Source organism: Suricata suricatta, chromosome 12 (genome assembly GCF_006229205.1).
Source record: "Suricata suricatta isolate VVHF042 chromosome 12, meerkat_22Aug2017_6uvM2_HiC, whole genome shotgun sequence".
NCBI classification, from domain to species: Eukaryota; Metazoa; Chordata; class Mammalia; order Carnivora; family Herpestidae; genus Suricata; species Suricata suricatta.
This window is the reverse complement of record NC_043711.1, coordinates 7,042,635-7,068,288: the sequence shown is the minus strand read 5'-3', so window position 1 is coordinate 7,068,288 and position 25,654 is coordinate 7,042,635. Positions and strand designations below refer to the sequence as shown.

Sequence of the window (25,654 nt, the reverse complement as noted above, 5' to 3'; positions counted from 1 at the left end):
TGTGGGAGACCTGAGGATCTGTTCCCCTCTGTCTTTCCAGCTGTCTATGAAAGGTCCCCCTGGCCCAGTGGGGCTCACTGGGCGCCCAGGCCCTGTGGTGAGTAAGGAGACTGTACAGAGGAGGGGGATGCATCAGTGGAGAGGGGCGACCTCTCTCTAATTCCATTACCTCATCTCTTGTCCTCCAAGGGTCTTCCTGGGTATCCCGGTCAGAAAGGAGAGATGGGAGAAACGGGACCTCAGGTGAGGTTGGTGGGGGTAGGGCAGGATTGGATGGGAAGGGCCTTCTCCCGGAGCCACAGGATAAAGTGCTATTTGAGGACAATGACAAGGGGGCTGAGGACACCTTTGCAATTACTGCCCTTCCTAGAGAATGATTAAAAATAAGTCATTTCTCCTTCTTATTTTCCTTTTTCTTCCTCTTTTTCTCTTCTAGGGTCCCCGAGGCCTTCAGGGACCTCTTGGCCCCCCTGGCCGGGAGGGAAAGATGGTGAGTACCTCATAAGCCTTTAGGCCATCCCTCACACCCAACAGGAGCCTTGGCTCCATGCCCGCAGGGTTTGCTGGTGTCATTAGTGGGATAAGGACACTGAGGACAGAGAATGGAATCTGGCAAGGCCACAGAGTCACGGGGGAATTTCTGGAGAGAAAGATGCTTTAACTGAGGTCTGAGGTATAGCCAAATAAACAGGAGAAGAAGGGCATCCCAACAGAGAACAGCATGTGCAAAAGAAAAGACTGGCATACTGAGGGAGATGATGAGCAAAATAAATCCAGGCAATTTTATTTTTATTTTTACTTATTTAAAAAAATTTTTTTAATGTTTTTTTTTAAAGTTTATTTTTGAGAGACAGAGAGAGACAGTGTGAGCAGGGGAGGGTCAGAGAGAGAGGGAGACACAGAATCTGAAGCAGGCTCCAGGCTCTGAGCTGTCAGCACAGAGCCCGACACGGGGCTCGAACCCATAAACAGCGAGATCATGACCTGAACCAAAGCTGGACGCTCAACCGACTGAGCCACCCAGGCGCCTCAAATCCTGACAATTTTAAATGGAGTGGGGGATGAAGAACCGGACAATTAATGGAGACTGGAGATTTTAATTTTTGTGATCCTGGTGATGTGGACTAGAGGAAAGGGCCTGGAGATAAGGAATAATGGATGGGTTTGAGATGTCTTTGGGAAGTTCTATTGGTGCACGGAGAATTCCCCAGGATTCGTCACGAGGGAGGAACCCAACAGGCACTGATAGGTGTCTTGATGCTGTCACCTCCCCAACAGGGCCGCTCCGGAGCAGATGGGGCCCGGGGCCTCCCGGGGGACACAGGACCTAAGGTAGGTGATAGGGTCAGGATTGGAACTTGGAGGGCCTGCTGGGTCGAGGAGTCAGGGTTCAGGTGGTGTCTCTTTGTGCAGGGTGATCGGGGCTTTGATGGCCTGCCAGGGCTGCCTGGTGAGAAGGGCCAAAGGGTGAGTGTGTGAGCCCCCCCCCATCACCCGCCCCCCTCCCCGCAGGGCCTGCATCCCCATGTCTGAGCTCCCATCCCTTGTGCCTTGTCTCCTTTCCTGGGAGGCCGTCATTACCCCCACATCTCCACTCTAACTCCCCTCTTCCTAACTCCAGGGTGACTTTGGCCATGTGGGGCGACCTGGCCCCCCAGGAGAGGATGGTAAGAGGGTAAGTTTTTGGCAGAGAGGGGATGGTTTAGAAGTGAGAAAGCCAAGGGGCGCCGGGGGGCTCAGTTGGTTAAGCGTCTGACTTCGGCTCAGGTCATGATCTCACAGTTCATGGGTTCGAGCCCCGCATCAGGCTCTGTGCTGACAGCTCAGAGCCTGGAGCCTGCTCCTGATTCTGTGTCTCCCTCTCTCTCTGACCCTACCCTGTTCACACTCTGTCTGTCAAAAATAAATAAATGTTAAAAAAAAAAAAAAGAAGAAGAAGAAGAAGAAGAAGCAAGAAAGCCAGAATGAGAGTCAGAGAGGATTGGAGTATTCAGGGGCCAGGAGGAGAGGTGGGGGTCTGTGCTAGAGGCTCAGGATCCTCAGTGGGCCTCAAAAAGATAGACTGAGGGCTGGGAGCTGGTACCAGAGTTAGTCGGTGGGACTCTAGATTGCAGGTCCAGCATTGGGGTCCGGGTCTGTCTGTTGGTTACTGCCTTAAGCTCTGACTCTGGAGTCCCCTGCAAGAGGCTTCCTGGATGAGGGTTACTCCATCCCTCTCACCACGTGATGAATGCTTTCCTGCAGGGAGCAGAGGGACCCCCAGGGCCCACCGGCCAGGCTGGGGAATCGGTGAGTATCAGGGACCTCCGGCTCAGGGAGGGAGTCATGACTCATGGGGCCTCAGGAGCAGTGGTGCTGGAATAATGTTCCCACCTCCTTGCAGGGCCCCCGAGGACTGATCGGCCCTAGAGGCTCCCCCGGTCCCCTGGGACGCCCGGTGAGACTGTCACTATCTGTCCACCTCCCTGCTGGTCTCTCTCTCACCTCTGTCTCCTCTGCATGCCCATTTCTGGGACCAGATTTCTCTGCCTGCTCATCTTCCCACCTGTGCCTCTCGGTGTCTCAGACTCAGGCTCCTGTGTGGTATCTGCCCGGGTCTCACACCCTGTCCTCCCCCAGGGTGTAGTTGGAATTGATGGTGCTCCAGGAGCCAAAGGAAATGTGGTACGTGTTCTGCCTTCTGACCCCTAATGCTTTCTGACGCTCTGACCCCGTGGCCATCCATCCACGTCCCTGTCCACTCCCATGACCCCCATGTCAACATCACTGACACTTCCACACTGTGATCCCTCCCAGTGTCACAGCACCCCTCACTTTCCCCCCAGGGTCCTCCAGGAGAACCGGGCCCTCCAGGACAGCAGGGGAATCCTGGATCCCAGGTTTGAGCTATCGTTTCCAATAATTGGGGGCTGGTAGCATGAGGCCATGGTCATAGACCACCCCCAGCCTTCCCATTTCCCAGCTCATCGCTCATTTCTCATGCCTTCCTTCACCTTCAATTTTGTTTTTTTATGTCCCCAGGGAATCCCTGGCCCCCAGGGTCCCATTGGCATTCCTGGGGAGAAGGTGAGTGACAACCCCGCCCTATCGCCACCTTCTCCTGTCTTCTTCCTTCAATTCTGTCTGCAGGAAAAGCTTCCCACCAGAGCCTTGGATAATGATAAATTGCAGCAATGGTTTAATCCTTAAACAGGCTGAGAGTTAAAAAATAATAATTGATGGGAAAGCATTGATGGAGAAATAGAAATACAGGGATATGGTCAGGATTTAGGGGACCCACAGGAGCCACTCATCAAAAATATTAGCAAGACCCCCTGGGCCAAGAAAGGCCTTCCTCTGGGGTTCCGTGGTGTCCTCTTTCCGCCTCTGCGTGTCTGTTCCATCTCCTCAGCAGACAGGTTTTTTTCTGCACGGATCTTAGTCTGTCCTCACCCACCAGTCCCATTTCTGCACAATTTATCATCATTTCATCCCCCAGCTCTGCATGGCCTTACAGTGTCTTTACCTAAACCCACCTGATCATAGTTTCTATGAAGGGAGGTGTCACTCCCCTCAAAATTTCAGAAGAAAATGATTGGCTCCGTTGGGCCAAGGTACCAGCGTCTGGACCTCTCAACTATTTGCAGAACATAGGGGGTCACCTCATGCCTGCGTAGGTCCACCTCTCTTCAGATGAAGATGGAGTGATTTCTAAAGAAAGGGATATAGCTGGGGAGTCCTCCAGCCCAGCATGTTCCTCACACTGTTTTTCACCTCCCTTGTCTCCACTCTCCCAGAGGAGGAGGATTTCTGAGGCTCAGAGAGGGAAAGGGTTTTACCCGGGGTCACACAGTAAGTCTGGGCAGAGCTAGGGAGAGGTTTCCCAGCCCGTGGGGTTTTGCTTGTTCTGTGACTTGATGTAGCTGCGTGTCTGAGTAAGGCTGTTCTTGGTGGGATGCCAGACTGAGACTCTCTGTCTCCTGCTGCTCACCCTCTTCCAGGGTCCCCCTGGAAACCCAGGCATCCCAGGCATTCAAGGATCTGATGGCCCTCCGGTGAGAATGGGGTGCTGGCAGAAAGAGGAAGGGTAAGGGGGAGCCTTGGGAATTCGGATGGCAAATCCAGGTCTCTGACAACTTCTTCCCCCAGGGTCACCCAGGCCATGAGGGCCCCACAGGAGAGAAAGGGGCCCAGGTGAGTGGCCTGGAAAGAGGCTGGGTTAGGGATGAGGGTCGGTAGGCAGGGCCAGGAGTCAGGGCTCATGAGGAGAGGAAGGAGGGCACTGGGAACATGGAGGGGGTTAAGGACAGGATGGCACTGATTTTATCTCCATCGCAGGGTCCGCCAGGGTCAGCAGGACCCCCGGGCTATCCTGGACTTCGGGGTGTTAAGGTAGGTGATACTTGGGGCCCACAGGTAGGGGTGATTCATTGGCGTTGGCTTCAGGGAACCATCATGGTGAACTTGTGCACGTGTGCTGAGAGGCATCGGTCTGCAGGAAAGGTGTGGGGGGAGTGGGGTTTCGATCTGAGCCACAATATGTAGAAGTGTGTGTGTCACCTGGAGCTGAACAGCCAAAGGGAAGTACTGTAACGTAGTTGTCACCTTGTGGTTAAGAATAGCTAGGCACACTAAAGGCCTAAGCACAGTCTGGTCAGTACTCTGTAGTGAAGCACAGTTGTGTTTTCGCTCAAGCCCAGAGCCATATGACCCTCAAGCACAGAAATAATGGGATAAGCCAAGAGCCATACTGTTGACCGAGGGCAGGGACATCGGAATTTGTGTTTGTATGAGTCCAATTACATTGTGGCCAAGTATGGTACCTGTGGTCTAAGAACAGAGGTGACTTGTCACATTTTTGCATTGTAGGCAAGCTCCGTTGTATCAGAACCAAGGAGGTGGCTATATTGGAATTGGCCAGAGTCCTGTGGTGGCCAAAGTCAGAGTTACGTTGTAACTGGGCAACTATATAATTATAATTATACAACATATGTTGTAGCTGAGTCTAGTTTTATTGTAGCCATTATAGTCAGAGTTCCATTGTAAGCAGGAATAATTACATATATATATATGTATATATATATAGTTGAAGGTTATATTGTAGCTGAGTCTAGTTTCATTGTAGAAAGAAATCAGAGAATCATGGTAGCCAAGCTTGGTTACACTGCAATCAAGCGAATTGCCTGAAGGCTGGAGACAGGCTAGTGTCAAAATACTTAAACTGTATTTAAGTACAACTTCATTGTAATCTTTGAGCTACATTGTTAAACATTGTATCTCTCTGCAGCTGGAAACAGTCAGGCCATTGTCAAAACACAGTTGTGTTGTGTCCAAGTGCAATTTTATTACAGTCTCTGAGCTCAATTACATTGTGTCTCTCTGCGGCTGGAGACAGGCATGCTATTGTCAAAACACAGTTCTGTTGTATCCAAGTGCAATTTCATTACAGTCTCTGAGCTCAGTCACACTGTAGCCAAGTGCAGTTTTCACTGCAACCCCAGCCCAGGGTTTGGGCACCTGGGCTTGAACTGAGCAGCCTTGGTGTAGCTAAGCACAGACTGGCCTTGTTGCCAGGCACAGAGTGGCATTGTAGCCAGCACAATGGGGAACATTCCTCTGCCTTTAGAATGAGACCGGGGCCTGGAATGTTCATCCTCTTTCTCCTGCCAGAAGGCACTGTGGACACAGTGTCCCCGGGAGATTGGAATCAATTACTCGGAAATTTGGCCTTCCCTGCACACCCCCCCACAGATGACCTTGGGAGGCTGCCAGTGGGAAGAGGGGTGGAGAGGCGGCCTCTTGCACACCACACGAGCAAGGCTTTGGAGAAGGGTCATTTCCTCTGAGGCCGCCCCCTTCCACTCCTGTCCAATATCCTTTGGGGACTGTCCTGGCTGTTTGGGGACAGGGAACTGAGTTGGAAGGCTCTTCATAAGCAGGAGAGGGAACTGGAGGTCTTTTTTTGTTTGTTTTTCAGGGTACCTCTGGCAACCGTGGCCTCCAGGGGGAAAAAGGAGAGAAGGTAAGAAGGGAGGGAGTTCCTGGTTGAGGGGAGCCCTAATAATGGGACTCTGGTTGTACCCCTTCCGTGGAACCCTGAGGTCTGACCTCTATACTCTCTCTCACCCAGGGAGAGGATGGCTTCCCCGGATTCAAGGGTGATGGGGGGCTTAAAGGAGATCGGGTAAGATCATTTCCAGATGGGGGATCTAGTGCTTCTGGGGAGCTTGGGGAAGACATGGGTGGGGGAGAGGGGTGCTGGGGCTAAGACAGAGGGCTGGAGGGAGCAGGAGTGGCACAGGGTCTGATACCTCCTTTCTATTCCAGGGACCCCCCGGACCCCCTGGTCCCCGGGGAGAGGATGGTCCTGAAGGGCTGAAAGGGCAGGAGGGGCTGGCTGGCGAGGAGGGGCCCCCCGGCTCTGCCGGGGAGAAGGTGAATGGACCTTGGTCACCCTGGCCTCTCCAGTCTACCCTACAGTTTCCCATCCTGCAGCGAGGGCGTTCCCTGGCCCTTTGCCTTCTGCCCTTGGCTCTTGCATCTCCAACCTCAGGAGACTGCTACCACATTTACTATCTCTAATTCCTTAACTCAGCATTCTAGAGAAATTTCACGTACAGTATCTGGTTTTTACCCCCATAAACACCACAGGCATCAGGCATTTTTACCCCCATTTTACAGACAAGGAAGCTGAGATTTGGAACAGAATAGGATAGAATAAGTTGCCCAAAGACATGCCTGTAGCAGACAGGAGCCAAGACTTGAGCTCACGTTTCTCTGAATTCTACCCCATCGTCCCTGTCACCATGTTCCCAACCATCCTGCCCTTGCTTGTCTGATCCTCAGGTGTCAACCATTGACCTTTGTCCCATAATTCCCCTGCAGGGCAAGCTTGGGGTGCCAGGTCTCCCAGGTTACCCAGGACGTCCAGGCCCTAAGGTAAGAAGCTACGAGGTTAGGGATGGGCAAGGGCAGAGACTAATGCACATCTGGAGGTCCAGGCTGCGGTCTAGAGGAGTGAGCTGTCCACCTCATGGCTCACTGAGAGACGGCATTAGATGTGAGCTTTGGCATTAGGCTTGGGTTCAAATCTGCACTCCTTACCTGCTAAGTGACCTTGGGCAAGTCTCTTGAGCCCACTTGCTTGGTTGCAAAATAGAGATCCTGTATTTGTCTCATCACCTTGATTATTGTAACGTTGATAATTTTGATAAACAAACTGTAGGATCCTTCTTATCTGGTGTGAATGAGGTTGGTTTAAAGTCAGTAAGGAGGAAAATCACAAAAAATACATCTTGGATCTCTCTCTCCCCGTCTCTGCACCTCCCCCACTCATGTTCATGCACATACACACACACACACACACACACTCTCTCAAAATAAATAAATAAGCTTAAAAAGACCAAACAAACAGAAAGGGCTTCCTGATGGCTCAGTCGGTGAAGCGTCTGACTCTTGGCTCAGGTCCTGATCTCACGGTTTGTGAGATCGAGCCCCACATCAGGCTCCGTGCTGAGTGCGGAACCTGCTTGGGATTCTCTCTCTCCCTCGCTCTCTCTGCTGCTCCCTCACTCATGTGCTCACTCTCTCTATCTCTCTCAAAATAAATAAGCTTAAAAATACATATTTGACCTATCTTGAATTATAACATATTTAAGATGCACTTATATAAAGTGTACATTTGTTTTGCCAATGTTTTGATGGATGCAGCTGATGACTAGACATGAATTTCTGCCTAAACCACACCCATATTACGTCACTGGTGATTTATAGTGTGGGTTTGTGTAAAGTACAGCAGAAAGTGAGACATTTGGGAAGAGATCCGACTGCAGAATCCTTCCAGAGTTCCACAGTTTTGTCATCTCCACCTGGCAGTCATCTTATGCATGCCGAATTTGACAGTGACTTTTTTTTTTAGTGACGTCCCTCTTTATTGAGTCTTTTCTGTTCGACTTCGTTTCGATAGATGTCTTTTTTCCCCCATTCTTCATTCCCTCTGTTGTTGTAAATGTTCACTAAGTTGCACGACTCCAAGAGCAAAGGCAACTGACATCAACAGATTTGGGAGTAAACTCAAGGCCCCGTAACTAGGAATAGAACTCAACCTATTGGAGCAGGAGTTCATGGGAGTTAGAGCAAAGCCTCCCAGCCATGACCAGTCTGTGTGTTTTAGGCCTTTAGCCATCCACGAGGGAAGGCATGGTGTGTTGGTTAATTTGAGGTCAGTGTCTCAGCCAGGGTCAAGGCCTTAGCTGCTGGAACAAAAATCCTTTACAGGGTGGCTGAAGCAACAGAGATTTATTTCTCACAGTTTTGGATGCTGGAAGTCTGAGATCAAAGTTTTAGCGTGGCTAGATTCCGGTGAGGACTCTCAGGTTTGCAGACAACTGTCTTCTCTCTGTGTCCTCACATGACTGGCGGGGGGTGGAGGGGTGTCTGTGGGAGGAGGGCGAGAGAAAGAGAGACAAGGAGAGGAAAGAAGGGAGGGAGGGAGAGAAAGAGACAGGAGGAAATAGGGAGGGGGGGACAGAGGAAGGGAAGGAGAGAGAGAGACCTAGACTTCTTTTTAAAGTCTTTTTTTGGGGGGCACCTGAGTGGCTCAGTCAGTTAAACCTCTGACTTTGGCTCAGGTCAGATCTCACGTTCGTGGGTTCGAGCCCCGCGTCAGGCTCTGTGCTGACAGCTAGCTCAGAGCCTGGAGCCTGCTTCCGGTTCTGTGTCTCCTTCTCTCTCTGACCCTCCCCCTCTCATGCTCTGTCTCTCTCTGTATCAAAAATAAATAAAACATTAAAAAAAATAAAAAACAAAGTCTTTTTTTTCCCTCTCGGGGCGCCTGGGTGGCTCAGTCAGTTACGTGTCCAGCTTCAGCTCAGGTCTTCATCTCAAGATTCATGGGTTCTAGCCCCGCATCGGGCTCTGTGCTGACAGCTCAGAGCCTGGAGCCTGCTTTGGATTCTGTGTCTCCCTCTCTCTCTGCCCCTCCCTCACTAGTGCTCTGTCTCTCTTTGTCTCTCAAAAACAAATTAAAAAACATTTAAAAAAATAAATGAAGTTTTTTAAAATTTATTTTATTTTTAATGTTTATTTATTTTGAGGGAGAGAGACAGAGCATGCGCAGGGGAGGGGCAGAGAGAGAGGGACATACAGAATCCGAAGAAGGTTCCAGGCTCTGAGCTGTCAGCACAGAGCCGGACATGGGGCTTGAACTCACAAACCTCAAGATCCTGACCTGAGCCTAAGTCAGATGTTTAACTGACTAAGCCACCCAGGCGCCCCTCATTTTCTTTATTTTAAAGAGAGGAAGTGGGGAGAGAGGCAGAGGGAGAGACAGAGAATCTCAAGCAGGCTCCGTGCTCAGCATAGAGCCTGATTCAGGGCTCGATCCCATGACCCTGGATCATGATCTGAGCTGAGTCCAAAAGTAGGACACTCAGTCACTGAGCTGCCAGGTGCCACCCTTTCATGTGCTGATTCCCTTCATGAAGCCTCTACTGTTAGGACCTGCTTACCTTCCAAAGGTCCCACGTCCAAATGCTATTCTTTTCTTAAAGTTTATTTATTTATCTTGAGAGGGAGAGAGAGAGAGAGAATGAATGAGCAAGTGCGGAAGTGGGGTGGGAGCAAAGAGAGAGGGAGAGAGAGAATCCCAGGCAGGTTCCACACTCCCAGTGGAGAGCCCAACGCAGGGCTCAAACTCATGAACCACGAGATTGTAACCTGAGCCAAAGTCAGATGCTTAACCGACTGAGCCACCCAGGCACCCCTCCAAATAACCAGCCATCAACATAGGAATTTTGAGGGGACACAGACCTTCAGTGCACAAGGGGCATAGTAATCAGCATGTGTCATGACAGCTGATATTTCATAAGCTCTCACTAGGTGCCACACGCTGTGTAAAATGCTTTCTACACGTTATCCTATTTAATCCTCACCAAAATCTTGCGAGGGAGGTATTGTTGGTGTCCTGAGGCTACAAATAAGGAAACCGATGCTCAGAGAGGGTAGGCCATTTGTCCAGGGCCACACAGCTTAGTCCAGTGGTGGGTCTGGAATTCAATACATGGTGAGGAGTGGGAGGGGATAACGGAGCCTGTGATGTCTTCCCCTGGCGGGGTGAAGGGGGGAGGACGCTCCCAGATGGGCAGGACAGCATGGCCTGGAGTCAGTTAACAAATATCAAGTGAGCACTGACTACGTACCAGGTTGAGGGAATTAAGATCAGAAGATCGGAGCACCATGTCAGAGCAGAGAAAACAGACTTGCGGATAAGCAAGTGAGCAAGGTCATCTCATCATAAATATCATGGGAAAACAAAATAGACAATGTGGAAGAGGGTGACGTGGAAGATGTGGTGGTCAGGATGGTGGCAGGAGGCTCCTCTAAAGAATTGACATGTAAATGAGGTCCAGATGGTGGGAAAACCTGCCTGGGCGGGGACCTGAGAGAAGAGCGTTTTATTTTATTTTTTAATTTTTTTATGACTTTATTTTATTTTGATAGAGAAAGAGAGACAGAATGAGTGGGGGAGGGGCAGAGAGAGAAGGAGACACAGAATCTGAAGCAGGCTCCAGGCTCTGGGCTGTCAGCATAGAGCCCGACGTGGGGCTTGAACCCACGAACCATGAGATCAGGACCTGAGCCGAAGTCGGATGCTTTACCGACTGAGCCACCCAGGCGCCCGAGAAGACATTTTAGGCAAAGGAAGCAGCCAGTGCAAAGGCCCTGTGGCAGCAGTGTAGTGGTGTGCTGAGTAGCATGGAGGAGGCCAGCATGGCTGAGATGGAGTGAGCAAGGGGTGAAGGTGGGGAAAGAGGAGGGCTGCCTTGGAGGAGGAGGGAGCTGGAGGGACCAAAGACATTTCTGGAAAGGATAGAGTGGCTGAAGGGTAAGGGGTCAACTTTGATGACCACCAACTCCACCCCCCACCCCCCACCCCCATCTTTTCTCTCTGTTTCTCTCAACTCAGGGATCTCCAGGCTTTCCCGGGCCGCTGGGACCATTAGGAGAAAAGGGGAAGCGGGTGAGTCCAAGGGTCCGGGGAGGGGTGGGCTTGTCTGGGGGACACAGGCAGCTCTGCGGGGGCAGCGGGGAGGCGCCCGGAGCTGAGCCTGGGAGCGCTTGTCTGCACACATCTCCCATCTGCGATGCAGGGCCCAGGTAGGTGACCCTCCTCTCGCATTACTGCACGTGCGTCTGTGCGCACACACGCACCCCGTGTGCCTTTCAACCAGAGGGCTGGGTGTTACAACCCGCGGGCCTGTGGCAAACTAGGACATAAGCCTGCATGTGTGTAGGGGCACGGGCATGCACACACGTGCGTGCGTATGCTGTGTGTGCACCGTAGCTGTGTAAATGGACACATGGGCCAGGGGATACTGCTGTGTTCATAAGGACCGTGTCCTCGGATGAGTCCACGCACGTGCGTGTGTCGGTTGTGAACACCCGCGGGCGAGGGACGGACCGCATGGCGAGCCCCGCGTGTCAGCCTGAGGCTGCAGATCGCCGGTGCGCGCTGCCGGGGAGCGTGGCCGAGCGTGTTCGCGTGCGCTCCGTGCGCTGTGATCGGCGGCGTCCGTGTGGGCGCGCGCGCTGGGTTTGGACGCTGGAGGTGCAATTGGAGGTGTGATTGGGTGTCTGCGATCTTTGCGTGCTGTGCATAAGGGGTGTGAGTGTGTGTGTGTGTGTGTGTGTGTGTGTGTGTGTGTGTGTGTGTGAGAGAGAGAGAGAGAGAGAGGCTTATGAGTAAATGCACAGCAGATACCCTTCTGGGTCTGTGGCTGACTGTGTGTCGTGTGTGTTTGTATTTAACTGTCTGCTTCCCCCTCACCTGCTTTATTTTCCAGGGCAAGGCGGGACAGCCAGGCCTGGAAGGAGAGAGAGGGCCCCCGGTAAGAAGAGGGCGGCTCCCCCATTCTGCTGGGCCTTGGGGGGACAGGACTGGAAGGAGGGGCTGCAGGAGGAGGGACTTGGGGAGGGGATGGCAGGTGAGCAGAGCTGCGTTGGTCCTGGTAGGGCAGGGAGGGGTCACTGAGGGAGGAGGGCCTGGTAACTCAGGCTCCTCTCCTAGATTCCCACACCCTCTTACTTAGAGTGAGTGGGGGAGGCGCAGAGAGAGGGAGACCCAGAATGGGTAGACTGCTCCAGGCTCTGAGCTGTCAGCACAGAGCCCCACATGGGGCTCGAACCCACGAACCGTGAGATCATGACCTGAGCCAGAGTCGGACGCTTGACCGATTGAGCCACCCAGGCACCCCTCACCCTCTCACTTCTAATCTTTGCTTCTTTTCTACTTAGGGCTCCCGCGGAGAGAGGGGGCAACCGGGTCCCACAGGGCAGCCAGGCCCCAAGGTATGGGCTGGGTGGTGACCAGCTCCCCCACCCTGTGCAGACCCTCCCCCACCCCAAGACCTGGGCTCCCCACACCCATCCCTTAGCCCTCCCTGTGAGTTTGTTCTGCAGCCCAAATCTCATCCACTCTGTCCTAGGGCGATGTGGGCCAGGATGGGGCCCCTGGGATCCCTGGAGAGAAGGTGAGTGTGTGTTTCGGGCGGGAGATGAACCCAGGAGGTAGTTAGGACGCAGTGGAGAGAACACAGCACCTGAAGTCAGGAGCTGTGAGTTCAAGTCCTAGCTCTGCCACTCACCTGCTGTGTGATGTGGGCAAGTCACTCCACCTATCTGGGCCTCAGTTTCCCCCTCTATAAAATGGGAATAACCACAGTCCCCACCGCAAAGGGCTGCAGTGACCACTGGAACGAGTGACTGTGTGTGGCGTGTCTGGGCCCCTGCCCGGTATGCAGAAAGCGCTCAATGTGCTCAGTATGTGGAGCTCAGGGGGCCAGGCAGGCGGGATGAGGCCATGGCTTCTGGTTGCATTTCAGGGCCTCCCAGGTCTGCAGGGCCCTCCTGGATTTCCCGGGCCAAAGGGTCCCCCTGTAAGTGAGTGCACCCTGGTTGGGGGCGGGCTGGAGGGAGGCCGGGGAGTGGGGAGACCCCTTAGTCCTTCCTCCTCTGACTCCCACCTTGCTCCCCAGGGCCCCCAGGGGAAGGACGGGCGTCCCGGGCACCCTGGACAGAGAGGAGAACTCGTGAGTGGCCTCTTGACTTCTGACCCCTGACCCCGTGAGGCTCTCCGGTTCTTTCTCCCATGTGACACCCCTTTAAATTTTTCTCCCCAGGGCTTCCAAGGTCAGACAGGCCCACCCGGACCAGCTGGAGTCGTGGGTCCTCAGGTCAGAAGGGAGCCCACCGGCCTTTCTGGTTTTGCGCCAGTTGGCAGATATCCCGGGGGGAGGTGCATCCCAGACAGTCCCCCGCCCTGGGCCGCCTCCAATCAGGAGAAGCTTCCTTCCACTCCAGGGAAAGACAGGAGAAGCCGGACCTCTGGGCGAGAGGGGTCCCCCGGGCCCTCCTGGACCTCCTGGGGAACACGGTCTTCCGGGCCTGGAAGGCAGAGAGGGTGTCAAGGTGAGACCCCCGCCCCGTAAGGAATCTCGGCTGAGTGGCCCCAGAGATTGGCCCCGGGCCACCCCAAGGCTCAGAATCAGCCCTGTGGGGGAGGGGCCCAGATCCACACACCAGAGGAAGAAAGCACCCTTTCTCCAGAGCCTGACCGTCCCCCTCTGCGCTCCTGCAGGGAGATGTAGGGCCACCAGGGCCCCTTGGGAAGGAAGGGCCGCCTGGACCCAGAGGCTTCCCTGGCCCCCAAGGATCCCCTGGAGACCCTGTGAGTATCCTTTGGAACCCCTCCTAAATGTGCCTGGCTGGGCTGCAAAGCAGAGAAGGAAAGGGGGGCTCGGGGGAGGGACATGGTGATGGCATCCTGGATGACAGCTGGAGGGACCTGAAGGGAGACCCCTGACCCTCAGTGCCCAAGAGAAAGGTGGGAACTGTGAGCCCCCAGAGTGAAGACAGGACCTGGGCACACCCTTGGCGGGGGGTCTCTTGCCTGAATCATCTCCTCCCACAGGGACCTATTGGTTTAAAGGGTGACAAAGGCCCCCTGGGCCCTGTTGGAGCCAATGTAAGTGAAACCCTGTCTGATGGGTGGGGGGCAGGGTGGAGGGGCCTTGGGGTATCTGGGAAGCTGGGCATTGCCATGATTAAGTCCACTATTTGGGGTGTCAAACAGGCCTGGGTCACCTTCATGACCTCAGTTTTCTCATCCATAACACAGCCCTGTCCCACACACTGTAAATCTCAGTGAGATGACCCGTCCGACACATACTTACCTGCATGCCAGACATCAGCCTGTAAAAACCTCCCTTCTCCTGGAGCTTATGTTCTAGTTGGTGATGGATAACACAGAGAAGGGGGAGTAGGGAGAGAGCAGTTGAAATGAGCTGGTCAAGGACAGCCTCCTGAGATGGTGATATTTGAGCTGAGACCTGAGGGAGGTGAGGGCAGAGCTATGTGGATATACAGGGGAAGAGTGTTCCAGGCGGAGGGAATAGCATATGCAAAGGCCCTGTGGTTGGGGTGTGCTAGTATGGCAGAGGAAATGCTGAGGAGGCCTGTGTGGCTGGAAGGAAGTGACGAGGGGTGAGTGGGAGGCAGGGCAGGAGGTGAGGTAGCTCATGCAGGACCTTGTGGGACAAGGACTTGCCATTTTCCCCGAGTAAGGTGGAAGCCATGGAGGCTGTGGGCAGAGGGACATGTATACCTGACTCAGATGTCCCTCTGGCCACTGTGCGGAAGGGAACAGATTGATATGACACTGCTAACTACCTACCTCAGTGCCTAGTGGCTTGAAAACTCTCTATCAATGAGAACTTTTGCTATTTTTCCTGACCCTTCTCCCCCCTGTTTTCAGGGCCCCCCTGGGGAGCGGGGTCCTTTGGGCCCAGCAGGAGGCATTGGGCTTCCTGGCCAAAGTGGAGGCCAAGGCCCTGTTGGCCCTGCAGGCGAGAAGGGGTCCCCGGTAAGTGCCTGCCCACTGCAGTCCTCAAGCATCCTCAGGACCCAGCACCCCCACATCCCAGGACCTTCACCTCTGCCCTGGCCCCTGATGGCCCCTCTTCCCGCCCCCCCAGGGAGAACGTGGAGCCCCTGGCCCCACCGGCAAAGATGGGATCCCAGGGCCCCTGGGGCTTCCTGGACCCCCGGGAGCTGTTGGGCCTTCTGGCGAGGATGGGGACAAGGTGAGTTCACAGACACAAGCGTCCGTGGAGGTGGAGGGCGCTGGGGGCTCAGGGGAGGGAGAGGCCATGCTGGTCCTCCCTCCTCTGTTTCCTCTGCAGGGGGAAGTAGGCGCCCCTGGGAACAAAGGGAGCAAAGGCGATAAAGGGGATGCGGTGAGTGTGGGGCCCAGGGAGGGAGGCGGTCCGGGGGGAAGGCAGAGGCATGTGAAGGATGGGGGGGGGGTAGCTGGGAGCCCAGAGAATGGGAAGGGTGCCGAGGTGGTCACCCTTTCCTCTCCCTTCCCTTGGTGGCCATCTCTCTGCCTGTGACTCTGTTTGGCTCGGGAGCATTACGTCCCCAGCTTCCCTCTAGGATATCAGCCACAGTGCCAGCATCTGTGAGCCAGCTCGGTCCCTGGAGGGGCTTCTGGGGAAAAGTCCTAGTGAGCCAAGCATTGGACGGTGTCTGTGTCTGATTCCACTAGTTGGTGATTAGGAAGAGAGAGTTGTGAGGGAAGCAACTCTGGCTTCCTGGTGGGGCAGCGGGAGGCAGTGATTGTCATTCTTGAGTGCACTCCCAATCTTGAACTTGAGGTGTTCGTGGCTGTGTTCCTTCCCCCAGGGCCCACCTGGACCAACAGGGGTACGGGGTCCTGCGGGACACCCAGGCCCCCCGGTGAGTGCTCTTGGCTTTGTGACCATTCCTTGGATCCCAGGTGGGAAGGGGCAGTGTCCTCCACCATGACCCAGACCCAAACTCGACGCCAGCCCTGACCCACCCCTCCGTGACGACACCCAACAGGAACTCACCCCAGAGTCGTCTCAGTCCCAACCTCAAACCTGAACCCTGAAAGCCATCACAGTTCCAGTCTCAACACTCATGACCTGAACCTCAATCCCAAACTTCATCTTCACCTTGACCCTGTCTTACCCTGAAGCCCAACTTTGACCCATCCTCCAATGCTGACCCCAAACCTGAAGTGAAACTTTTAATCTGACCTTGACCCCAATGCCAAACCCAACCCTAAATTTCACCTCAACCCCGTCTGAACACTGCTCATGACCTTGACCTCAACCCACCACCCAATGCCCATCTCACCACTCACTGCCCGTATGAAAACTTTGACGCAACTCTTGACTTAATTCCCAGACTCTGACCCTTAACCTGCACCCCCACCTCCATGCCCAACCCTGACCCAACTTAATCCAACCCCGACTGCAACCGTTAAGCTGACTCTGACCTGAGCCTGTCTCCAACCCTGGACCCAGACCCTCACTGTGCCCTGTTTCTGTCCTTCTCCCAGGGAGCAGATGGGGCGCAGGGCCGCCGGGGACCACCAGGCCTCTTTGGGCAGAAGGGAGATGATGGAGTGAGAGGCTTCGTTGGGCTGATTGGCCCCCCTGGCCTGCAGGTGTGTGTCTGAGTTTGAGGGCGTGGCCTCTTTCCCCACACTCTGTACTCCAACCTTGCTTCTTTGTTCCACAGGGGTTGCCGGGCCCTCCCGGAGAGAAAGGGGAGGTCGGAGATGTAGGGTCCATGGTATGGCCAACCCGGGGAAGGTGGGAAGGGAAGAGGCTAGCAGGGTGGTGGTGACCATTAGACTGATGGGGGGGTCACAGGGCGCGTTGTCACCAGCATCAAGGATGGTGTATGGGTTAGTGGTGCCTTTGGGGGGTCATGAGGTCACTGGATACTATTCTGACTGTCTCACAGGGGCCGCATGGAGCGCCAGGCCCTAGGGGTCCCCATGGCCCCAGTGGATCAGAGGTGAGGACTCTATGTGTGTGGGGGGGGTGGGATGCCTGAGAGGTGGGGACATCCATGTCCCAAGAAGGGCCTGTTCAGATCCCACAGTCCCACTTCTACCCCTTGCTGTCTCTCCAGGGCCCTCCAGGGCTGCCTGGGGGAGTTGGTCAGCCGGGCGCTGTGGGCGAGAAGGTGAGAGAAAGGGAGCAGGGGACTGCCTGGGGTTGGGGGGGGGTGCTCAGCCAGTCTTGCTTGGGGGTGGCTGTGCTGGGGAGCTCCTTCCTGTCTTTCATAATCAGACCTCTCCCTACCCTTAACGTTGCCTCCTGCAGGGTGAGCCAGGGGAGGCTGGAGACCCAGGACCCCCAGGAACCCCAGGCATCCCTGTGAGTGACTCACATCTCAGGCAACCTCTGACCCCTGGGCATCTTGGGGCACCTTGACCTCCGGGCGGGCCAGAGTCACCCACTGCTACATGGAGTTGCACACTGCACAAGGGTGTGGGGCTGAGGGAGCAGGTGGGGGCTCAGATCCAAGCCATGCACCCTGAGTGGGGGGGTGCACTTCCCAGGTGGATCCCCTTTTCTAATTCACCCCAATGTGACAGGTGGGCTACACCAAACTCAGTCATGATCTGTGAGCAACTGGGCCATCCTTGCCCCTGACTCCTGTGAGTCCTAGGTCCTTTGACCTCTGACTCTTGGACAGTCTAGGCTACTCTGACGCCTGAGCCCAGGAAAGTCCCAGATACCCAGATTCCTGACTCCAGGGATGCTAACCCTTGACCTTTGACCCTGGACTCTTGCCCACGCTATTCTGACCTCTGACCTCTATTTCTACAAAGGGGCCCAAGGGGGAAATTGGTGAAAAGGGGGACTCAGGTCCATCTGGGGCTGCTGGACCCCCAGGCAAGAAAGGCCCCCCTGGAGAGGATGGAGCCAAAGGGAACGTGGTGAGTCCTGGGAGAAGAGGAGGCAGAGATGGGGGAGGGGCTCTTGTGTCCACTTGAACCTGCTCCCCAACTTCTAGACCAGGGCTTCCCTCCTGCAACGTGCTGGTTCCCCGAACAACCCAGAACGTGGCTGCATGATGAACGAATGCGTGGTTGTATGTCACTGTACGGAGTGGAAGTTGCTCCCACAGAGAATCATTCTGGAAATGTTAGCAACGGAGCTGGGGCTGATGTGGGATTTAGCGTCCTCCCACCATGGCGGTGGGGCTTGGGGGGGCGGGGGGGCAGTGAGGACTCCAGAGCCTGTGGGACCCCACTGTTTGCATCCCACCCCTTTTCTGAGGGTCAGTTCTGTTGAGTCCTGAGCTGGGAGGCACCTGCTGGATGAAGTGAGGTGATGCATGTGACCTTCTGAGCTCACCGCCTTCACACATTAGACTCTAGGAAGTTCTCTCCACCAGCACAGGGATTTTGTGTTTTGTTCATTTGTGTGTCCTCAGCAGCCCGCGCTGTGCCTGGGCGCAGTCCACCTGTCAAACAAATGCTCAATAATTCAGAAATGTGATTATTCATCGTTCTGCCTTCCAGGGCCCCACTGGGCTCCCGGGAGATCTAGGACCCCCTGGAGACCCTGGAGTTGCGGTGCGTGTGAGCCCCCCACCCCAAAATATATTCCTAATTCTGTCCCCATCTCACCTCCCCCCACAGACTTGGGCAAGGTCAGGGGAGCAACATAACTGTTATGTCTCCCCAAGCTTCACCCCAAATTCTATGTGCCTCCATGACCCCTCCCATCTCCCACAGGGTATAGATGGCTCTCCAGGAGAGAAGGGAGACCCTGGTGATGTTGGGGGACCGGTGAGTGGGGGAGCAGAGGATGTGGTGCTGGCAGAGGGGGGTTGGGGCTGGTGAGTGGGTAGACTGGGGGGCCGGAGGAGTACTCAGGGCCCCCGTAGAGTGCCTGCTTTGCCTCTCTGGGGCTTCACCATGACTATGAGCCGCTTACTGGAGGAGGTGGGAGATGGCTGGTGCTGTGGGGATGTCTGGGAGTCAGAGGCATCCTGGCCCATAGCCATGCTCGGCCAGCGTGAGCTCACACTATCCTGGCGCTGTTACGTGTCCATAGGGTCCACCTGGAGCTTCTGGGGAGCCTGGCCCCCCCGGCCCCCCTGGGAAGAGGGTAAGTGAGACCCGCCTCCTGGCTGACCTGGCTCCAGCCTTGACCAGCCCATGCACCCCCACAGGACCCCACCCACCTCCACAGGCCCCCTCACCCCCAAAGCCCCCCCCCCATACTCTTTCCCTCCTCAGGGTCCTTCAGGCCGTATGGGTCCAGAAGGCAAAGAAGGGGAGAAAGGGGCCAAGGTGAGTACCCCCCCACCCAGGGAGGGTCCCCCTGTTGGTCCCCCCTTGGCCAACAGATGGGCCATCAGAATGGGGGCCCCAATTCCCTCCCCCCACCGCCCCGATGGCTCTAGGCTGGGAGGTCAGGACGGAGGCACTCTCTGACTTCCTGCTCTTCTCTTGACCTGGTTTCAGGGAGAGCCAGGTCCTGACGGGCCCCCAGGGATGACAGGCCCAGTGGGGGCTCGAGGGCCCCCCGGACGTGTAGGGCCTGAGGGTCTTCGAGGGATTCCCGGTCCTGTGGTGAGTGGGGTGGGAACAGGGGTGGGACGGGGGTGGGACCAGACCCTCTGCGTGTGCCCTACTCTACACTTTCTAATCACAAATGGAATCAGCCGACCCTGGTGGGGGCGGGGGCATCCACCCTGGTTCTGGCCGAGTGTGGCACCCACCACATTCTGCTTCATCCTAGGGTGAACCAGGCCTCCTGGGACCACCTGGACAGATGGGCCCTCCTGGACCCCTGGTAAGCGACTTCTTTGTCCCTGACATCCTGGCATTGAGACCACACTGGGCATCCAGCTGACCCCTCACTGACTACCCATCTGATGGTCCACTCTGACCATCTGTACCAACCATCTATTCTGACCCCTTATCTTAATGGCCTACACTTGTCATCCACACTGACCCTCCATCTCGGTGGTTTTTCCTGACCACACTGACCATTGTGATAAGCCAAACTGACCATCCATGTTGATAGTGAACACTGACCGCCCACACTGATCCTGACCGCAGACCCTTCACAGGGGACATCCTGCAGCCAGCCCTACTTTATCCCTTGTCATCCCTCCTCTCTCCTGACCATCCCCATGACCACATCCCTGGTAATTCCCTTTTGAAATAGGAGTAATCTCCCATTTGACTACCCTCCGGTCACCCACCTGAACCTTGAGATTTTGTGTTTGAGACTCACTAACTGAGCCTCACCCCCCTTCCAGGGGCCTTCTGGCCTTCCAGGATTGAAAGGAGATGCTGGCCCCAAGGGGGAAAAGGTAAGGACACCTCCTTCCATTCTTCTCCCCCAGTTACCTCCATCTCCACATTTACCTCCCTCCCTGGCCAGAGGGCTGAGAATTTGGGGTCTCCTCTGCTCCCAAACTCATCCCCCCAAGGCGCTAGAAGAAAACCCCCCCAGCAATCTTCCCACCACATTTCTTCCCCCATATGCACCTCTCCTGTCCTCCAGGGCCACATTGGACTAATTGGCCTCATCGGTCCCCCCGGGGAAGCTGGTGAGAAAGGGGACCAGGGGCTGCCAGGCGTGCAGGGCCCCCCTGGCCCCCAGGGAGAACCCGTGAGTGTGTGTTCTACCCCAAGTGGGAAGAATGTGTTCCGAGGAAGGGGTGGGTGGGGAGGCAGAATTGGGGCTTATTCGGAGACTAGGGGGGTTTGGGAAGCCTGGAATGATAGGAGTTGGGTCTGGGGGAAATGGGGGAGGGTGTCTCTATCTAGGGATTAGCAGGCTGGAGGCTATGTCTGTGGCCTGTCCTTTTGAGGGGACTGGAGGCTTGTCTGGGGGATGTGCCTGGATCATAGGGGTGAGCCCCATCAGTAATGACCTTGATGTCCCTTCTTCAGGGTCCTCCTGGTCCCATTGGCTCTCTGGGCCACCCTGGGCCCGCAGGCGTGGCGGTGAGTAGGAGGGGTTGGTGGGGTGGGGTCACCACGGTGGGCTAGCTGGGACTCCAGCCTTCCCTGTCTCTACCCCACAGGGTCCTCTGGGACAGAAGGGCTCAAAGGGGTCCCCGGTGAGTATGCTGTCCCCTTGGGCTTCCACATCCCAGCTTCCCGCCCGTTTCAGCTCCCCCATACCCTCAATCCCTTTGCATTCATTCATTTATTTATTCATTCAATCATGCATTCAACGACTATTTATTCAACACCTACCATTGTATTTTATCAAATCTAAGATGCCATCAATTGTGAGATGCACCATTATTTTAGAAACTACTGTGAAAAAAAATAGTTCTGACAAGGAAACTATGATTTGCTAAAGATCTCAGATTTTGATTTCAGAGACGTTAAAATATAGGAAGAAAATGAGTGTTTTATGCTTGGTGCTAAAAATTGCATTTCCCTCCCCCAGTGCTGAGTGTGTGTGTGTGTGTGTGTGGGCAGAAAGGGGTCTCCAGAGACAGAATTCACTCCCAAGCAACTTCTCTCTACAGGGATCCTTTGGTCCCCGTGGCGACGCTGGCCCCCCTGGGCCCCCTGGCCCTCCGGTGAGTTCCCCAGAGGGTCCGCTGGAGTGTCCGCTGGGTCCCCGTTTGCCCAGAACTGGGTGGGACACAGCAGGGGTTCGGGGCATACAGGTGGGGAGGGAGGGAGGATGTGGGCTGTGTTGGGGGGTTTGGGGGACATCCGTGGGGGCTCCGACTGGGTCTGGTCTTGCTTGACTCTGTCTCCCCCACTATCTGCCTCTCCATCTCTTCCATCCCTCCTGGCCTTTGTCTCTGTTTCTCTCTGTTTCCCTCTTTCTCTCTGGTTTCTTTACCTCATCGTCCGGTCTCTCCGTGGTGTTATTACTTCGGGCTTTCCCCATCTCTGGGTCTTTCTGCCTCTCCCTCCCGTGTGTGTCTCTGTCTCTGCCTTTCTATCGCTGCTGTCCCCCCACACCCCCCTCCTTTCGTGTCTCTCTCTCTCTTCTTATCTATCCCCACCCCTGTCTCTCTGCCTCCTTTGTCTCTCACATCTTTGCTTGTCTCTCTTTCTGTCTCTTCCTCCCACATCTCTGCTCTCCTCTCTGCCATCCCCACCCCTGCTCAGGGTCCTTCGGCCGAGCTGCACGGGCTGCGCCGGCGCCGGCGCTCTGTGGCCCTGGAGGGCCCGGAGGGCGGCCTGGAGGAGGTGATGGCCTCGCTCACGTCGCTGAGCTTCGAACTGGAGCAGATGCGGCGCCCTCCGGGCACAGCTGAGCGCCCGGGCCTCGTGTGCAGTGAGCTGCACCGCAACCACCCGCACCTGCCTGATGGTGAGGCCCCACCCCTGCCTGGGTCCTGGGGGCAGGAAGCCCTCGGTCCGCCCCGCGAATCACTGATCCCACCCACCTGGCTCTGCGGCAGGGGAGTACTGGATTGACCCCAACCAGGGCTGTGCGCGGGACGCGCTCAGGGTTTTCTGCAACTTCACTGCTGGAGGAGAGACCTGTCTCTATCCCGACAAGAAGTTTGAGCCTGTGAGTGCCTGGGCAGGGGGGCAGGGGGCTGGGGCCGCAGGGAGAAAGAGGGCACCGGAAACCGGCTCAATTCCCCCTCCCCTGCCCTCCGGCCTCTACCTAGGGCTATCCTCTGCTTCCCCTCCCTGCCCAACACACACACAGGCTTTGTCTGGGATTTTATCCTAACTTCCTCCAGCATTTATTGAGCACCTGCTGTATGCCAAGTCTTGTGAAGGTCTGGGACTACAGCGGAGAATCAAACAAAACAAAACTCTGTTTTTATGGAGTTCACCCTCTACAAGAAAATCTAGTAAAGAAACGTTTGCCACAATTACTGGCAAATCTTTAAATAGTGCTTTATGTGTGTCAGGCTGCTCTGAGCACTTAGCTGGATTAACACCGAGTCCTGGTTCTGCCCTCATCCCCCAGAGAGGGAAACTAAGGCGCAGAGAAGTTACCCCAGGACTACCCAAGGCCAGCTGGCTCTCCTAGAGTCCCAGCTCTTAGCCTCCTGTATGCAGTGCCTCCTGATCCGCTGTCTCCCAGGCCCCTGGACTCATGGCCCTCTAGGCTGTGGGCTGGGAGGTGAGGCCACCGGGGCCCCTAGGAATACTGGGGTTCTCCATCAGGGAGCGCTGAGCTTTGGTGTCTCCCACACCAGCCTCAGCAGCAAAGAGCAGTGGGTGGGCAGCGCCGGCTGGAGAGCGGTGGGTGGGGATATGGGTGGCCCCTGCGTTGTTTTCATCTGCACAATGGGGCTCAGGAAAGTATTGACCTCTGTACGGCTGTACATTTGGGGTGCGGATGCGCATATCAGGAATGCCGATTAAACGCTGGCGACAGGCGGTGCTACACTAATGCTTCTGCCGCTGGTAAAATATGCAGCCAGCACAGAGTCTGCAAAAATGCCCGGTGATGTCCCTCTTGCTTATTATTAATTTTGACCGGTCGGAGCCCTGGTCTAGTGGGAGCTCAACCCTCCACCTCAGCCCCTCCACACACACAGTGGACGGGAACACAGACAAGCTCAGACCCCTGAGTCACGTGGGACTTGACCGCTAGACAGTTGCCGGCATCTGAGCCTCTCTCACGAGCGGCTTCCTCCTGCCCAGAGGTGGTGGGGAGGGGTGTGAAGGACGAGCCAGGTTTGGGCCTCCTCAGACACAGACCCTGAGACAGAGACTGGGGGTCAAGTCATTTATTTGGGAGGAGATTGCAGGAGGCACCGGGAGAGGAGGGAGAGAAGGAGAGGGGCCGGGGGAGGCAGCCTATAAGGGTTCAGATGTCACCATCGGGCACTAAAGGCTCAGTTCCACTGGGAGACTTCTGGCAGATGGTGGGGAACAGGCACCCGGGGGAGGGAGAGGGAGCTGAGCATTTATCCATCAGTTCTTGTCAGTCGTTGGTGGAGGCTGCCTCAGAGAGCAGGGACTCCCCACGCCGTGGTGCGTGCACCGGCTGAGCCCACGCCCATGGCCAGAGAACAACAGCTCGAAGGTCCGGGGTGTGCAGTCTGAGACTTTCAGTGTCGGGAGGTAAATGCAGGAAGACATGGCGGGCACCCAGCCATCTACACTGACTACCCCCTCCCGTCCCCAGGTGAAAATGGCCTCCTGGTCCAAGGAAAAGCCAGGAAACTGGTACAGCACATTCCGTCGAGGGAAGAAGGTGAGTGACTGGAGACCCAGGTGGGGGATAGTATGAGAACTGGTGGGAATGGGCATGGGAGTTGGAGGAGGGGCTCTGAGGAATGAGAGGAACAGACCAGACTCACCTCTGCCTTCATGGTGATTGCAGGCTTGGAAGGGGTAGCAGATTGGGGGTGTGGGAGGAGTGTCAGATGGGTGAGGGAGGAAGCACAGAGTATGATGGAAAGCCAGAGGCAGTGCTGGAAGTCCCAGAGGCTTCCTGGTAGCAGCAGATCAGCTGAGGCCTAAAAAAATGAGGTGGGTTAGCAAGTTAGGGAGGACAAGGAACAGTGTTCCAGGCAGAGGGAACAGAATACACAAAGGCCCAGAGTTAAAAGAGAGTCTGGTGAATTGAAAGAAAGAGCCACTTGCCCTTCTCTAGAAAGTGTGGAGGGGAATGTGGTAAGAAAGGAGGCTGGGGAGGAAACTGAGGGCTAGGCCCCCCCTCCCCAAAAAACCTGTGAGCAGCAGGGAGCTATGGAATGTGCTTAAGTGAGGGAAAGACTCAAATCTAACCTCTCAGTTAGAAAAATGCTTCCCGGGCAGGTGGGGAGGGGCAGGCGACTGGCATATTGGCCCAAGAGAGTGAAGAGGTGGTCCAGGCTGGAGCCGGTGCTATGGAGCAGGGAGGAGGGCATGGCTTGGAAAATCTAAGAGGGAAGTCAATAGGACCTAATCACTGATGAGATGGAAGGGAGGGTGGAGGGGGCTGGTGGGCTGGTGTCTGGTGAGATTCTGAGATATGCAGATGAGAAGGTCAGGTTTGATGGGCAGGGGGATGTGGGGTTCAGTTTGGGAATTGTTTACATAACATATATGTATATGCTAAACACTGGAAATTAGCAGCAGATAAGAAACACAGTTCCTGACTTCATGAAGTTGATATTCTACCAGGAGCATACCCAGGAAGCATAACCAAAGAAACAAAGCTATAATATAATGTGGGGGTGTCTTGGTTTGGGCTCCTCCCAAAACAGACCCTTCGACAAAAACTCAATTGCAACTACTTTATCTGGGAGGTGATTCCAGAAAAACATCCATAAGGGGACATGGAAATGATACAGAGTTGAGAAGGAGGCCAGAAGGGACCGGTTACCCAGCCGGCTATCTCCGGCTTGTGATATGTTAATAATATATTTTATTCGACCCAGTGCATCTAAAATAGTGTCACACCAATATAAAGGTTACTGAGGCATTTTAAATTTCTTCCCTACGAGTTCCGCAGAGTCAGATCCATATTTTACGTTTATAGCACGTCGTAACTTGGATACTAAATTTCATTGGAGGTTCTTGATCCATACTTAGATTCCATAAAATCTGCTGTTGCAAGAGGAGATTTGCATACTCAAGTTGTTCCACACCTCAGTTCTCTGATACCTGGATTGAGGCTCAGTCATTAGTTATGAATTAAAGTAAAAACATAAATAAAAATTTTAGGGGCCCCTGTGTGGCTCGGTTAAACATCTGACTTTGGCTCAGGTCAGGATCTCATGGTTCGTGGGTTCGAGCCCCACGCTGGGCTCTGTGCTGACAGCTCTGAGCCTGGAGCTGCTTCTGATTCTGTGTCTCTCTCTCTCTCTCTGCCCCTCCCCCACTCACACTCTGTCT

The 25,654-nt window shown here is 55.0% G+C and overlaps 1 protein-coding gene across 4 annotated transcripts in view; it reads left to right on the top strand.

Moving 5' to 3' along the window:
* The window catches only part of COL5A3 (collagen type V alpha 3 chain), a 37,851-nt gene that overhangs the window by 10,385 nt on the left and 1,812 nt on the right, over positions 1–25,654 (top strand). For 3 of the 4 annotated variants that reach the window (XR_003900959.1, XM_029917067.1, XM_029917068.1), the window contains exons 14-65: positions 41–97; positions 190–243; positions 437–490; positions 1,279–1,332; positions 1,414–1,467; positions 1,622–1,675; positions 2,245–2,289; positions 2,384–2,437; positions 2,620–2,664; positions 2,826–2,879; positions 3,022–3,066; positions 3,981–4,034; positions 4,129–4,173; positions 4,318–4,371; positions 5,957–6,001; positions 6,110–6,163; positions 6,307–6,414; positions 6,865–6,918; positions 10,946–10,999; positions 11,823–11,867; positions 12,274–12,327; positions 12,465–12,509; positions 12,861–12,914; positions 13,014–13,067; positions 13,158–13,211; positions 13,339–13,446; positions 13,616–13,705; positions 13,949–14,002; positions 14,792–14,899; positions 15,012–15,119; positions 15,219–15,272; positions 15,721–15,774; positions 16,403–16,510; positions 16,585–16,638; positions 16,813–16,866; positions 16,984–17,037; positions 17,178–17,231; positions 17,690–17,797; positions 18,386–18,439; positions 18,602–18,655; positions 18,924–18,977; positions 19,109–19,162; positions 19,337–19,444; positions 19,614–19,667; positions 20,140–20,193; positions 20,388–20,495; positions 20,780–20,833; positions 20,914–20,949; positions 21,370–21,423; positions 21,968–22,172; positions 22,264–22,376; positions 23,958–24,026. Coding sequence is in view for 3 of the 4 variants with exons in the window: in XM_029917067.1 (XP_029772927.1) it covers positions 41–97; positions 190–243; positions 437–490; positions 1,279–1,332; positions 1,414–1,467; positions 1,622–1,675; positions 2,245–2,289; positions 2,384–2,437; positions 2,620–2,664; positions 2,826–2,879; positions 3,022–3,066; positions 3,981–4,034; positions 4,129–4,173; positions 4,318–4,371; positions 5,957–6,001; positions 6,110–6,163; positions 6,307–6,414; positions 6,865–6,918; positions 10,946–10,999; positions 11,823–11,867; positions 12,274–12,327; positions 12,465–12,509; positions 12,861–12,914; positions 13,014–13,067; positions 13,158–13,211; positions 13,339–13,446; positions 13,616–13,705; positions 13,949–14,002; positions 14,792–14,899; positions 15,012–15,119; positions 15,219–15,272; positions 15,721–15,774; positions 16,403–16,510; positions 16,585–16,638; positions 16,813–16,866; positions 16,984–17,037; positions 17,178–17,231; positions 17,690–17,797; positions 18,386–18,439; positions 18,602–18,655; positions 18,924–18,977; positions 19,109–19,162; positions 19,337–19,444; positions 19,614–19,667; positions 20,140–20,193; positions 20,388–20,495; positions 20,780–20,833; positions 20,914–20,949; positions 21,370–21,423; positions 21,968–22,172; positions 22,264–22,376; positions 23,958–24,026 (3,423 nt within the window). In the remaining variant the exon portion in view is untranslated. The remainder of the gene's footprint in view (positions 1–40; positions 98–189; positions 244–436; positions 491–1,278; positions 1,333–1,413; positions 1,468–1,621; positions 1,676–2,244; positions 2,290–2,383; positions 2,438–2,619; positions 2,665–2,825; positions 2,880–3,021; positions 3,067–3,980; positions 4,035–4,128; positions 4,174–4,317; positions 4,372–5,956; positions 6,002–6,109; positions 6,164–6,306; positions 6,415–6,864; positions 6,919–10,945; positions 11,000–11,822; positions 11,868–12,273; positions 12,328–12,464; positions 12,510–12,860; positions 12,915–13,013; positions 13,068–13,157; positions 13,212–13,338; positions 13,447–13,615; positions 13,706–13,948; positions 14,003–14,791; positions 14,900–15,011; positions 15,120–15,218; positions 15,273–15,720; positions 15,775–16,402; positions 16,511–16,584; positions 16,639–16,812; positions 16,867–16,983; positions 17,038–17,177; positions 17,232–17,689; positions 17,798–18,385; positions 18,440–18,601; positions 18,656–18,923; positions 18,978–19,108; positions 19,163–19,336; positions 19,445–19,613; positions 19,668–20,139; positions 20,194–20,387; positions 20,496–20,779; positions 20,834–20,913; positions 20,950–21,369; positions 21,424–21,967; positions 22,173–22,263; positions 22,377–23,957; positions 24,027–25,654) is intronic. The other variant, XM_029917069.1, reaches the window with a different exon arrangement.